Source organism: Pelecanus crispus, chromosome 5 (genome assembly GCF_030463565.1).
Source record: "Pelecanus crispus isolate bPelCri1 chromosome 5, bPelCri1.pri, whole genome shotgun sequence".
In the NCBI taxonomy this organism is placed as follows: domain Eukaryota; kingdom Metazoa; phylum Chordata; class Aves; order Pelecaniformes; family Pelecanidae; genus Pelecanus; species Pelecanus crispus.
In genome coordinates this window covers 488,952-504,020 of record NC_134647.1, presented here as the reverse complement: position 1 = coordinate 504,020, position 15,069 = coordinate 488,952, and the positions used below count along the sequence as shown (strand labels likewise).

The following is a 15,069-nucleotide window of genomic DNA, read 5'->3' as shown; positions in this document are numbered from 1 at the left end:
CATATAGTTGTATCATTTAGGCAGCTTTGGCATTTGGGGTTTTTTTCCCATGTTAGAAAAATATGAACAATATGAAGTGAGTCACTAACAGATGCTACCTATAATGGCTAGTGGTTAAAATTTGGGCTTTTTGCTTATAATTTACAATCACTGCACTTTCATTAATTACTGCAGTTTTTGTATTGTGTGTAGGGCTTATGAATATTATTTATGAAAAAAATTGTGCATTTGGTGATTCTTTATTGTTGTATGCATTTAATGTTTGTATATGCATACATATCAGTAAAGAATGACTATTCCCTTTGTGGATTTCTCAAACAGCAGTAAGAAGAAAAAAGTATTCACAACGACAAAAAGCAAAACTAAAATATCTGAAAAGAGAATTTAAGGGCTGGGGTAGTATGTGAGCTCTTTCTGTTCGTTTGTAGGTTTGTTTATAATTTTGATTTATCAGATTTCAAATTGTGTTCTGTTAAACAGCAGAGTAAGGCCACTGTGTTTAAACAGAATTGCAAGTGCTTTTTATTTGCTGGTAACCCTTCTGAACTTCAGCATATTGTCATAAACTACTTTTTTGCTGTTGTTCATTGGGTGGTTTTTCCAGATGACGAGTTTCACGCTGCTTTTGAACATAGGGTTGTGCTAGCATAGTAGTGCAAACGTGATGTCTAGAGAAGCAGCACCTCCACGGACAGGCACGGTGGTATTTTTTTAGCAGCAGTACCATTTTCAGCGTGCATCCAGTCACAGTGTAAGCCTCAGGTTTTGCAGCATGGTGGCCTTGAAGGCAAATACTTGGCCACATCCTTTGCTGCCTTTATTTTCCCTACACCCTGATTTAGACATTTATACTTCTGTCTGTGTAGCACTATTACAAATGTTAATGAGGCTGCACCACAGAACGGATCACTGAATGGATCCAATTTAAAAAAGAGGTAACAAAGGGCATTTCTAACACAGACAAACTCAGCAATCTGTTCTACAGCACATACAAACCATGGATTTGGGCTTTTACAAGAGAGGGCTTGGAATGGAAGAGCTTGTGGGAAAGGGGTTCTCCTTATGGCCGGTGTTGCCAATGAGTCAATGCGATCTTGAAATGGCAGTTTTGAATCATATTTAGCTTTTATAAGAATTGGTGGTGGGTTGTTGCAAAATGGTGTGTTTGCCTTTAACTTCCCAGTTATCAATCAGATGTATAAAAAACTTCTGCAAACTAGCTAATAAAATGATTGTGTGTGTGTCTGTCTGTGAACACACTGTGTTCCTCTATCATTTCAAACCTTTAGGAATCTAAGCTCCGCAGGTGAAGAAGCCCGGAAGCAGATGAGGTCTTGCGAAGGGCTGGTTGATTCACTGCTCTACGTAATCCACACGTGTGTGAACACATCAGATTATGACAGCAAGGTGTGTGCGCATTCCATCCAAGTGATTTTGAGTGCTAAACTGTGTGTCTGACAGGATCTTTTGGGGTTTGTATAGTACAGTGTAGTACTGTGATGTGCTTAGCTCAACTGGGCTTCTCTCCCAACCCCAGTTTACTGATGCACAAACAAATTCTGTTGCATAGTACAGCGTAACTTGTTCTGCGCTTTTCATTTTCATCAGTGTTGAAGTATTCATTCGTTAATAAAATAATAATAAGCTCTTGTGCTTTCATTTTCAGAATACTGAAAAAATAGTAGAGTTCACTGTTATAAATGTTTTCATATTGGAGGATATCAGCAGAGAGATTGCAGTTTTCCCAGAGAAACAAAGCAATGCCCAAGGCCCAGACTTAGAATTTAGTGCTTGTGCTCCAAATGCCTTTTCACTTCTACTTAATTTGTTTGGTTTGCTTTATCACTATGTAAGAAAGTAACTAACTACATGACGTCTTTCTGGTTTGGCTTCAGACAGTGGAAAACTGTGTGTGTACCTTGAGAAACCTTTCCTACCGTCTGGAACTGGAGGTACCTCAGGCACGTCTGCTAGGAATCAATGAATTGGATGACTTGTTAGGAAAAGAATCACCTAGCAAAGACTCAGAGCCAAGTTGCTGGGGGAAAAAAAAGAAGAAGAAAAAAAAAACTTCGCAGGAGGATCAGGTTTGCTGTTTTCCTTGTATTACGAATGTATCAGCTGTAGATTAGCTAACGATGGGGGGGAGTACGTAGCTTGAAGAAGTATCGTATGTTGAATGAAAATACAGAGGTTTCATGTAGTTACAAATATATGTTCATTTCTCAGTGGGATGGAGTTGGCCCTATACCAGGATTTTCCAAGTCTCCTAAAGGGGTGGAAATGCTGTGGCACCCATCTGTGGTAAAGCCATACCTGACGCTTCTAGCAGAAAGCTCCAACCCAGCTACTCTCGAGGGCTCTGCAGGATCCCTCCAGAATCTTTCTGCAGGCAACTGGAAGGTATGTGAATTCCTGCTCTTCCTCCTATTGTCGTATTTTAGCTGGGTTTTTTTAATTAGATATTGGCATGTGTTTGGAAGGAACGTGTCATTTTCTAGCATGCATCTGAGCGTTTCTCTCTAGTGTGTACCATTAGTGCTTATGTGCTGCAGTAATGTTATTTCCATGGTAAAAAGCAATGACAAAGATGGTAGACAGGAAGAGCAATATGGAAACTGGCCTTGAAATTGGTACCATTTGTTTTAAATAAACAGAAAAAGCTTTCTTCCGGTGCATATTAGGTCAAAATAATCTTGTAGCATCTTCTAGCTGTGAGTTCTGGTGGGAAGGTAGTGTCAAAATAAGACCAGCATAAATAAATTGTTTGTATTTGCTTTATTATTTGTATTATTTATTTCCATACATTCTTGCTTGTGGCCCTTGCATACAATATGTTACCAAAGCACCACATGAGAACATCTTATTAATCTTATGTATTTGTTATGGAGAGATTAAAAGAAGTTAATTGCTTCCTTTGCTTGTAGAAAAACAGCTAAGACTTTTTCATTTTATGACCATTATAAAATTGGTGTGTTTAAAAAAAAAACCCTGTTCCCTTTTCAATAATTTGTCATCTATTAAGATATTTTGTCTGTTAGACCACCTTTTTTAAACATTGTTTTGTAAGAGTAATGAGTGAAAAACAACAAAGAGCCAACCCTTTATAACAATAGAAAAGATATGTATTTAACATGTCATCTTTTCTTTGGAAAATGTCCCCTAACATACTAGAATTACAATCTAGTAAGAAATTATTTCAATCAGAATGTTGTAGTATATTTGTGAGTAACTGGAGTTGTATTATAGTTTGCAGCATACATTCGAGCTGCTGTAAGAAAAGAAAAAGGACTACCAATCCTTGTGGAGCTGCTGAGAATGGATAATGATCGAGTTGTTTCATCTGTGGCCACTGCCCTAAGGAATATGGCATTAGACGTTCGTAACAAGGAGCTTATTGGTAAGTACAGAACCGTACCGAAGAAAGCACAATTACCAACTTGTCAGACCTTGTACTGCAAAAATACCAGGATGAGATTCTACCAATAGAAATAGCATGCTTGATTTTACTGTATCATGTCAGTTGTGTCACAGAAATTAATCTTTTTGACAACAGTAGCTTTTCAGAATGATATTGACATTTTAGTTTGCCTTTAGCCATCTTGCATGGCAATCTCTTTACAGTGGATGGAAGTCACCTCAGCTAAACGAAACTGGACAGGAAGCTGTCAGTACAAAATATGATGGGAAACACAGCTCTGCTTCCTTGGAGCTAAACAGTAACCTCCTTAGAGGGTTTCAAGGTCCCTTACATATTCTAAGAGCATAGGACAGCTCGGCTGCCAGTGCATCAGTAAACACTTTATTTAATAGTACTGGATAGGGAGAGGGGGAAGAAATCCTCTCCAAGTACAATAATTCCACAAATACCCAGATACAGAGCAATATATATGTGCCTTTGTTGAATTAAGTAATCAACAAGGATGCTTGCTAGAAAAACTGTTTCCCTTTTGTCAGTTCTAATATTTAATACTTTAAGCATTCATCTGTGCCTTTCTCATCGAGCGTTTAAAAAAAACCCAAACAACATTTTTCCTGCCTTGATCAGGAATCTCAGTCTATTACAGCAAGTGTTGAACATGCCTCACCCTCCGCTTCAGGCTGCTCTGGCCTAAACTAACCTGCTAACAGGTTAGCAGGCCCTGCTAACACATGGCATGATCTAAAAGTTTCATTTTTGTTACAGAAGTATTTTCTGTGTTGTAGACTAGTTCGATAAGTACATAACAACTATTTATACAGATAAGAGTATCATTATTCTCAAAGAGATAAATGCAGGCGAACAGAATTTTATTGTGTATTTCTGAGCTTCTCCATCCTGGATGTTCAGAACATGTCTTCTTGCAGTTTAGGTATTACATACATAAGGAATTAGTAAAAAGAAAATTCTGTTCTATAGCACTAGACATATACAGGTCATACTACTCAGGTGATACTCTCTTTTCAGGATTTATTTTTTTTTTCCCTTCCTGGCAGAACTTTTCAGTTCAGGACTGCACCTCCACCTGTCCCTCTCCCTGTCAAAGCCTTAACTATGAAAGAATTATTGGCTTTCCAGATACACTTGGAAACGAATCTTTGTATAAAGTATTTTGAGACATGAAGTGAGCCATGAACTACTCCATGCTAGTAATCTGTTTTATGCAACTTTACTGCTATTGGTAGGGGCAGGAATAATGGGTTTACCTAGTCCAAACTCTGAAGAAAATAAGAGATTGGGGACTCCTCAAATAACAATACTAATTGGTATATGCAAACGTGTTGATGATCTTGCTAAAAGTTGGGCAGTGACAGGGCACTACTGTACACAGCATTGTTGGTGATAGTTTTCCAGTGTGTTTGAAAAGTTGTTCCTTTTGTTTGCAGAATTCCTTTTTGGATATTTTTTTTTTTTCCCTTCAGGCACATCATGCAAATAGATAGCTAATGGCTTTGTGTAAAGCTTATTCATTATTCACTGTTATGTACAAATATATGTCTTAAATAAAATTGATTAATCATTCAATTAACAGCACAGCCTGAACAGGAAAAAAAAATACTACCTTAGCTTTAGTTAATTTCCTTTGTCTGCAGTGTGATTAGTCCTGTGCATCAGTCAGTAATTGAAATCTGGAAGAGCTGAGATCTGATCTCTTATGGGTAACAAATAAGGTGAACAGAATGTCTGAAAGAAAAAAAAATTCCAAGTTCCTGTAAGGATTCCTTTAATCCTTCCACAAGTGAAGCCTAGGAATGTGCACCACTCCTTCAATCATAATAAATAGTGTAACATTTTTCCTTGAATGATTCTTTCTCCAAATAGTTCCTGTTTACAAATGTTCCTGGTTTAATGCAAAAATGCAACTTCTCACGTTTTTAAGTTAAACGGAAAAAAAGATTCAAAAATTGATCTCTAGTCTCTCTTGACTCTGTGTAAAATGTGAGCTCTTGGAAAGTTTCCATGGTTTTGATTGTGTGTTTCTTTTTATTGCTTTCAGACACAGTGTTGTGATGAGTCCTGTAATTTCAAGTCTTAAGTACCAAAATGTATTTTTTTTCTTACTCGGTTCTGTTGATGGGTTTTTATAGGTAAATACGCTATGCGAGATCTGGTTAATCGACTTCCAGGAGGCAATGGTCCAAGCGTATTGTCTGATGAGACTGTAGCGGCAATCTGCTGTGCGTTGCATGAGGTCACTAGTAAAAACATGGAAAATGCCAAAGCCCTCGCTGATACTGGAGGAATAGAAAAGCTGGTGAACATAACGAAAGGAAGGGGTGACAGGCAAGTAGGCAACAAAGTTCATACCTGAACTGTTTCTCTAGTCCATTCAAAATGCTTAAGAATGCAGGAAATGTTTTTTTGAGTTAAAAAAAAGGATCTGCTTTTGCACTGCTGATCTGAGTAGCTGAGTCTGAATCACACTGGGAAGGGAGAGGCAGCGGGTCCCACCGTTCTCCTGCAGCATGTTCTCTTCCTGAAGCTTCCGGAGGCTTTTGCAGTGGCACACAGTCATCACATTAGTGCGGCCTGTTCAGGCTAAATGGTATTAAAAAAAAAATTGTCCCCTCTTAAACACCTACAAGACTAATAGAATATTTAGAGCTTTTCAAAGTCAGAATATGTTAGCACCTTTGTCAGGATGTATCGCAATAGCTGCTAATTACACCTAGCATGACCATTAGGTAGGTTGAAAGGAAGACTTGGCCTGCCAAGCAGTTTACCTGGCCAGTGGCATCTTCTCGAGTAGGATTGCAAAGCCAGTGGTGATTGAGAAGACCTGGCTCTCTGCAGACTCACTCGGGTATGGCTGTGCCAAGCCCTGTGCTAGGGGGTGTGTTAGCCGAGTTCAGCACCGGGCCCGATCAGGCATCGTGTTTCTTTAGTCGTAACAAAACCTTTCAGAACTGGCCAGCTGAGCATCGAGGGACAGGAACGTGTGATGGCTCCTGCGTGGTGCGGGGCCAGCCCTAAGTCAGCCTCGTGGACCCCATCTGGCTGTGGTCAGCGTGGCTGCTCTGCGCTCCTTGGCAGCGTGGCTGATGCAAAGCGTGTTAGCAGGACTCCTGTGCAAGCCGGGGGTCTGTGGGCAGCGGCAAGCTGCTTGTACAGTCCGCCCTGCGGACTGTTCCAGCGTGTGATCAGGCGCTAAGGCAGAGAAAAGGATCTCTTCACAGAGAGGTTGGTCAGTGCAAATTAAACATCCCACATTTTTAACAAAGGTTTTGTCTTAAAAGGAAACGGCTATATTTTGAGTATCCACAATTGATAATGCTTTATATGTCCAAGGACACAGGCTCATTTCAACCTCAGGTGTGAATGCAGTGATCCTTTATGTGACTTCACTGGTCGGTGGAGACAATGTGCAAAGCTGCATCTGCACCTAGATTTAGGAGGCAACAGAGTACGCTAAAATTTAAAATCTTGTCAACATATTAAGAGCATGTACTCATTGATGAACAGTATCAACTGCAAATTTTTTCAGTCTTTTCTTTCAAGTACTGTATTTGGATGAATCTTCACAGTGACAGACAAAGGCGTATGTTTAACACAGATGTCATGCTGTGGCATTTAATGTCAAATCACTGCTTCAGTACCACTACCAGCTTACTACCACGTCTCTTTTAAAAGATGGCATGATTTTATTTTTAATAATAGCTAGAGCAATTTTCCTAGCTTTGCTCTTGAGAGTGGAAAAGTGTTTTCCCAACCAATAAAAGTTTTCAGCAGTGCAACACTGAACTGAGAACAAAGTCTCACTGTGAGGATGTCTGGAGACTTTTAATACCAGCTCTCTTTTATTTGTTTATCCTTTTTCTACAGTTAGGAATTTTGTACAGTGATTTGAAGTATGTAGTCTCAGTTTTTGTGAAATGCACTAAATAGAATGTTTCTTTTCATGATTTTTAATTCTTGCAGACAATGACAGTAGCTATTTCAGCCCTTCTATCTGTGTTCCTCACATGGGTGACCTGAAGAGAAAGTTTCTAGGCTGGGGAGGGGCATGATTGTCATGTTTGATCAGGTTCTGCACTAGCCTTTTGGCGAGGCTGCTGACGCAGCTGTGTTCACACTGTGGTAATGCAGGCATGCCTTATTGACACCTGGAGAGATGGCCTTACTTGCTTCACAGCATCAAGGTTTAGGCTATTATGTAGCTCAGGAACATTGTTCTTTTTAAGTGGAATTAAGTGGCTTTCTAATAATGTCATATTCTTTACTTCCTTAGATCGTCACTGAAAGTTGTCAAGGCAGCCGCCCAGGTACTGAATACATTATGGCAATACCGAGATCTCCGTAGCATTTATAAAAAGGTAAATTATAAAATTAGCCTACACTGGAAAGTAGTTCTACAAAAAAATCCTGATTTAATGAAAAGCAACTTATTTTGATGTTTTTTTCTTTTTGTCACTCCACAGGATGGATGGAATCAAAGTCATTTTATTACACCAGTATCAACACTAGAGCGAGAGAGATTCAAATCACATCCTTCTTTATCAACAACGAATCAACAGATGTCACCTGTCATACAGTCAGGTCAGTCAAGAAATGTGAAGAGATTTACTGAAGGGGTACCTGGTATCCCATTTTTAGACTCAAATACCCTCTGTTTACTACAATTTTACTACTATAATTCTATCTGAAACACAGAGGTTATGCTGTCTCTCCTCTGTATTTCAACATAAGTACTTCACGTACTCCAAATGTTACCTTAGCTGTTACTTTTGGCAGGCTTCAGATTCCACAGGATTTGTGGATGTCTCTACATTAGCATTTTAGTTTGGATAAGGAGCACTTTGAAGCAAATCTCCCCACTTACTCCTTAATGCAAATCAAACTGCAGTGTCCAAATGTGTGAATTGTATTCCTTATGGATGAAACCAAATCAGATGGTGTGCTTCCAGACCACTAAGACACTCCAGCTGCTGATGGGCGTTCAGTTTGTGGGACCGGGTTAGGTTTGGTGCTCAGTAAAATCCTTGGAGTACACACCTGGACTTTGTTACCAACTATTTCTGTTTACAGAGCCACTCCTGTGCTGTATGACTTGGCATTGTAGAGGTAGCCTCACAGAACACGGGTACTTGATAGCATAGAAAGCAACAGACCAACAGCCAGGAAGCTATTTGCATTCCCATTTACATAATGTCCCATTAGGATGAGCAAGACAAATACAAAAATTGTACTTTCCTGGCTCCTCCTCATTTATTTCTCACCTTTGTTCCTTTAACATCTTCAGTGCTAGGATTTAGATCTTCATGAGGGGGCTGATACAAAACCTACTTGAAGCCTTATATATTGTCTTCATTTGGCATTTTATTTTATCCAATTTACTCTTCTATTTTTATGTGAATAGATCTCTGTTAATACCAAGAAGTATCTATCTACCATGACTGCAAAAATAAGTGACCAGTTCCTACAATACTCTTGTTTAATTACTTCTTTACATAAAAGTAACAGCCCTCACACATTCCTTCGTGACATGGTTGAGTTGAAAAGCAAGGACTCAACCAGGGATTTATTTTCCTATGAGAAGTATACCTGTAGTGTCTTAAGAAAGGAAAGAAAATGTATCTTTCGTGCCCAGAGTTCCTCTCAAGCCCCACAGTACAACATACAGGACCGATTCCTTTGTCTCGTGCCATACAACAGCAGACTGCCGTTACCAATTCGAGAGGATTTTGTTATTCCGATCTTACTGTGTTCCACGTTTGGTTTTCTCCCAGCCCTTCGGGATTCCAAAAGAATGTCCCGACCAAGTGTCTTTGTCACTCTCAAAGCACATGGTACTGAAGGTGGTTTTCACTTTTAAACCTAGTTGCCAAGTTGCACATACTGGCATCAAAACACCACCTTGAATTCACAGACCGTTTAAGCTATGAATCTACTGCCAGAGCCAAAAATATCTTCTCAAAATAAGCAATGACAAGGAAGCAAATATGGTGTAGGCTCAGGGAACTGACCAGATTATACGAAAGTGTAAAGGGATATTCTGATACATACTGTCAAATTCTTATCTCCGCACTTTCTCTCCTGAGATGCGCTAGCAGAACAACTGTGTTACTCCCATTCTTTGAACTATATGTAGGAAGTCAGATCGGCAGCTCTAACATAATATTCAGGGGCTGTTGTACTTCAAAGAACGCTTAGTAAAAAATCCTAATGGAAGTGTCTGCTTTTCTGTTCCAGAGCACGAACAAGCTTAAACTGGTAGGGTGGGAGTTTGGTGCCAAGAACGTGCCCGCAGAGGGTGCTGTGGCAGCGGCCCTGCTGATTGCAGCATGCACAGCAGAGCGCGGTAGAACAGTTACACCTGGCCCGTAACAGTTGTTCCTCTTTCAGTCACTCAGTTATTACCACCCTGTCCTGGTTTCGGCTGGGATAGAGTTAATTTTCTTCCTAGTAGCTGGCACAGTGCTGTGTTTTGGATTTGGTATGCGAATAATGTTGATAACACACAGACGTTTCAGTTGTTGCTAAGTAGTGCTTACACTAGCCAAGGACTTTCAGCTTCCCGTGCTCTGCCGACTGAAAAGGCTGGAGATGCTCAAGGAGCTGGGAGGGGGCACAGCCGAGAGAGCTGACCCAGACTGCCCAAAGGGACATTCCGTGCTATACGGCGGCGTGCTCAGCGTAGAAACGGGGAAAGCTGGCCGGGAGGCCGCTGCTCAGGGCTGGGCTGGGCATCGGTCAGCAGGTGGGGAGCAATTGCATTGTGCATCGCTTGCTTTGTATAATATTATTATTATTAATTTCAGTTATCAAACTGTTCTTATCTCTACCCGTGAGTTTTCTCACTCCTCCGATTCTCTCCCCTGCCCCACGGCGCGGGGGAGTGAGCCAGTGGCTGGGTGGGGCTCAGTCACCAGCCGGGTTTAAACCACGACGACACACGCATTATGTTGACCCATGTCAGAATTTTAATGACACCCCCAAATTTAGCTTTTTTAGCCATGAATATGCCAGGATAATATCAGTAATTAACTTCTCCATAATAACACAAGATTGTGAGATATGATGTAATGGACGCAGCTAATGGAAGAGGATATCATTGATTAATATTTTGAAGCAAAATTTCTAGAAATTATTTTCAAGTATTTTTTTCCTGTGTTACTGGAGTCTTTCTAAGCCAACAAAACCTGAGTGATCTGTAAAACAGGAAGATTCAGCAGAACAAACTTTCTACAGCTACAGTAGAGATTCAGCTGTTCCCTCTAAGAATATAAAGTAAGTAATCCGTTGTTACGATCTTACAACGGTTGTCGGCCAACTGGAGCACAAAATGTCCAAGATACGCTTCTGCATGCTAATCAAAGAACAGCAGTACAAGTGTGTACACGGATCACTTCAGCCAGGCAGACTGTAAGTTTTTCTGTCCTGTCCTAAGCGGCAGGATGGACTTAAAGATTCTATTTAAATATAACTTACATAAAATCATAAACATCAGCAGGAGTAGCATCTTCTAAATGCAAACAAATTATGTCATATGCAAACTGAAATGAATAGGGGCTCTTATTTCAGTTGTAAGCATTACAGGGCAGTGACTCGCCATTAAAGTATAAAATTACAATCTTGTGGTACGTTGTTGATGGCTTTTGTCGTTGGGGCTCTTCATCCAGGAAGAACTATGTACTGGTTTTGTCCAATACCCACAGCTCGCTCATTTGTTAATCCTTGAGGAAGGGAGGGATGAGGAGAGAATAAAGAGGTGGTTAGGTATGGGAAAGGCTTTTCTTGTATGTACTGATAATCTTTCTTTTTTCATCAGTTGGCAGCACATCCTCATCACCGGCTTTATTAGGAATTAGAGAACCCCGCTCTGAGTACGATAGAACACAACCTTCTATGCAGTATTATAATAACCAAGGCGACGTCATTACACATAAAGACATATATAGTGGTAAGATACCGGTTAGGTGAACTTTTAACTGGAATATGTAAATATTCTTTATATGAGGAGTTTATACAATCACAGTATGGACAGTTGCATTAGCAGGCTTGTTAGTACTTAAAGGTTGTTTTCCATTTTCATTCATTATATTCATTGCATGTGGAATAGAGCAGGTTTTTCACCTGTCTGCTATTTTCTTTAAAACTGTACACATTAGCAGAGAAGATCTGTTTATATTGGGAGGTGAGAGGTGTTTGGAATTTTTATTTTTATTTAAAATCCTATTACAAAAAATTGTTTTATTATGCACATTATATATAAAAATTATTATTATGTTATAAATAATAACATGCGGTTGTATATTATTATTGTTGTTGTTGTTGTTGTTGTTGTTGTTGTTATTATTATTATTATTATTATTATTGAATTATACCAAGATTTCATCTTTTCCCTGATCTCCCTTTTCCTTCTTACTATTTGACACAAGGCACAAAACAGTAGAGATGACAGTGAATAAAGAGAAGGAAATTCCTTGTTTTAAAGGTTATTAGTCTGTAAAAGAAAAACCAGCAACACAAAAAAGCCTCTTGGTTTCAATGTAACTACTGCTGAGGGACAAAATTTGCCTGTATTGTGTTATTATATTATATTATGTTATATTATTAGTAGATACTAAAATCTGCAGACTTAATTGTTTGGGTGCTACGTAATTTCCTCTAGGTAACATAGAAGCAAATAGACTTACAGACGAAAGAATAAAGACTGAAGTTTATGCCATAAACTGTTTTCTCACAGGTTCCAGCAAACCTTCACCAATTTACATCAGTTCCTATTCCTCACCAGCAAGAGAACAAAACAGACGACTACAGGTGACTTCCAAATTTTGTTTTGAAATGACACTGGTAACTGGACTCAGCATATAGTGTTTGACAGACCTTACGGGAGTTTGAGTACACTTTGTAATGAGAAGTGCTTTTTTATAGTGTATCTATAAGCATAGTTAGTTATCGGGCATCAGTGTGCTCAAGCTGCCTGTTGCTTATGTACTTCCATTACCTTTGTGCTTTCTTTTTATAGTCACATATTTTAGCGCATTCTTACGGTGGGAGACCACTTTGCTGACTTGACTTTTTGGTTTTTTGTAGGTATGGTCAGGTTCTGTATTTTCTACTTACGTTCTAAAAGTACTACTTTTGGAGAGCTACTAGCTTCCCCGTCAACGTGGAAGGAGACATGCAGGCAGGCTTAGAGGTTTTTCCTCCATTTAGTTTCATTTAAAAATTAGGTACATTTCGTGAAGGTTTGAAACCTATGTTACTATCACCACTGGTAGAGCTGCGCTTAACTTTTTAGGGAGAGGTTCTGTATAATGTGTGTAAGTTTGAGAAACAAGTATTTTCTCTGCTAATTATATTTTGAATGATTATTTTTCTATCATTTTGTCAACAGCATCAGCAGTTGTACTACAGTCAAGAAGACACCAACAGAAAAAACTATGATGCGTACAGATTGTACTTGCAGTCCCCGCATAGCTATGAAGACCCATATTTTGATGATCGAGTTCACTTTCCTGCTACTTCAGATTACACGACACAATATGGACTGAAATCAACCACAAATTACGTAGACTTTTATTCCACCAGACGATCTTCTTATAGAGCAGAACAGTACCCAGGTTCACCTGACTCCTGGGTGTAGCATCAAAGAGAAAAAACAACAGCGTATTTCTCATCTTGCTTGAGAAGAAATGGAATGGCCTCATTTGTTGTTTTGGTTATGAAATGTGAAAGTGAAATAAAAGAAGGAACAAGGAAGATTTTTTTTTCTTTTTAAATTTTAATTTTTTTGAGTGAGGAATTGTCAGGAAGAAAAACTGGAAGGGATGGGGTTTTGCTCTGTTTAGATGTTAGGTATAATTACTCGTAGCTCCTGTAGTCTGGTGAGGGTGTGGGCGATGTGATGAAAGGTTTGAGAATTGAGTAAAATGAATTTGGAAAGTGTGTAGGTCAGAGCAAATTAAAGCTGATTTTTTTTTTAATGTGAATAAAAGTCTTGTTCTGATAGTTTGTACAGAAAAAATAAAATGGATGCCCTTGTTTTATTGCTATTACTAAATGTCAAGATTGTATGCTATTACGTCTTGTAAATTTCTTTTGTTGGTGTAAATATGGAAATGCCACATTGGTTTAAAGTGCCATCCATTTGTAATGCAGTGTGTCATTTTAAAAGGAATTTGAAACATCATGCACAAAAAGAAAATCCAAGAAAATGTTATAAATTTTAAAAGGGAAAAAAAAAACTTTTAAAAATGAATAGTGTAATTTTGAAGCACAAAGTCCAGTCCAGTATATCTACACCTCTCCCATTCCCTGCCTATTTCATAAGAAACTTCACTGCCATTTTCTATGCACATGGAATAACAATAAATATGGAAGTCTCATCCATGGAAAGCTGTTCCCTGTTCATTTTTTTTTTTTTTTTTTAAATTTTCTGTGTGTGATATTCGGAAACAAATACCATGAATATGAAGTCTAATTGCATGTTTTTAAGCAGGTTAAATATATCAAAACATTTGGGCCATTATCTCAGCTTTCTTCACTGCATATATTCTGAATTTGTCAGGCTGGCAGACCAAAATGTGAAATTACGCACTTTCCTCCCATTATTCCTTAGACTGGTATTTTTACTTTTGATATGGGCAATCCAAGATATTTCAGACCTCTCTCCTGTTTTCTTCCTGTCACTCCTTTACTCCTTCACTCCTTTCCTTGCTCTCCCCAAGAAAATTAGATGATCTTGCTTTCACAGAAATTATAGTCTCCATATTGACTACATTCTGCTTGGATTTACTTGTAATAAAAATCTTTGATTATTTTAAGTAACTAAATCACATTCTTTCCTCATGCCGTAGAGCCTGTTAACTTTATACTGTCTGTAATCATAATTACTGTTCCCCATCACTGCACTTTGGTTTTCAGTGTTTCCAAATACCCTGATTGCATCAGTGAAATGAGAAAAGGTAAGCAGAACTGCTCCAAGTTTAGATTAGAAGGCAAATTCAGTTTTCCTTAACAGGCTGGACTACTTCAGCCCTGGACTGTAACAGGGAACAGAAGCGAAGGGGTGAACAGCCCAGGGGAAGCGGGGAGTCAGGTCTGAGCTTGGCTGCGCAGCCACGCGTTCCCCGCTGCTGGCAGCGCACACGGGCTGGTGAGGGCCAGGGCTGCGCAGGTCGTGCCTTTCCTGTCCGAGAGGACGCCGGTTTTCCTTTTCTGATAGAAAGTTGTTTCCATTTACTTGACTTTGAGATTGTTTCTTGTAACAACAATTCCGCCACTGACCTTTCATCATTGTTCTAACTACCTTGGGCATCATACCGAAGCTTTGGCACGCAGAGGAATGCAGATCAATGTGGATTATCTGGTATGCCTATAACCTGCTAGAGGTGGTAAGGTGTCTGAGCCAAATATACTGTTGGCATTTCATTGTCCCAGGAAGACATAAATTAGCTTCAGATAACAAAATAATAGACTGAAAGGGTCATAGTCCGTTACTATTTGCTGCTTTGAATGTGCTAATAACTCTCCAAAAAAGAGGGAGGTAGTCCCACATAACAGCTGTGTGATGGAATTATTTTTGCTTCTCATCTGAGGGTTTCATCAAGATCAAAACCAGCAAGATTTGGGACAGCACCCCC

General features: G+C 39.2%; 1 protein-coding gene across 7 annotated transcripts in view; it reads left to right on the top strand.

Moving 5' to 3' along the window:
* The window catches only part of PKP4 (plakophilin 4), a 77,718-nt gene extending 64,648 nt beyond the window's left edge, over positions 1-13,070 (top strand). For 3 of the 7 annotated variants that reach the window (XM_075711694.1, XM_075711692.1, XM_009482106.2), the window contains 10 exons: positions 1,290-1,407; positions 1,896-2,087; positions 2,230-2,403; positions 3,250-3,400; positions 5,569-5,764; positions 7,710-7,794; positions 7,900-8,017; positions 11,250-11,381; positions 12,168-12,241; positions 12,822-13,070. In XM_075711694.1, the coding sequence (XP_075567809.1) occupies positions 1,290-1,407; positions 1,896-2,087; positions 2,230-2,403; positions 3,250-3,400; positions 5,569-5,764; positions 7,710-7,794; positions 7,900-8,017; positions 11,250-11,381; positions 12,168-12,241; positions 12,822-13,070 (1,489 nt within the window). Of the gene's footprint in view, positions 1-1,289; positions 1,408-1,895; positions 2,088-2,229; positions 2,404-3,249; positions 3,401-5,568; positions 5,765-7,709; positions 7,795-7,899; positions 8,022-11,244; positions 11,382-12,092; positions 12,242-12,821 lie in introns of all 7 variants that reach the window. The other 4 variants (XM_075711693.1, XM_075711690.1, XM_075711691.1 and 1 more) reach the window with 4 other exon arrangements.
* The last annotated feature ends 1,999 nt before the right edge of the window (positions 13,071-15,069 follow it).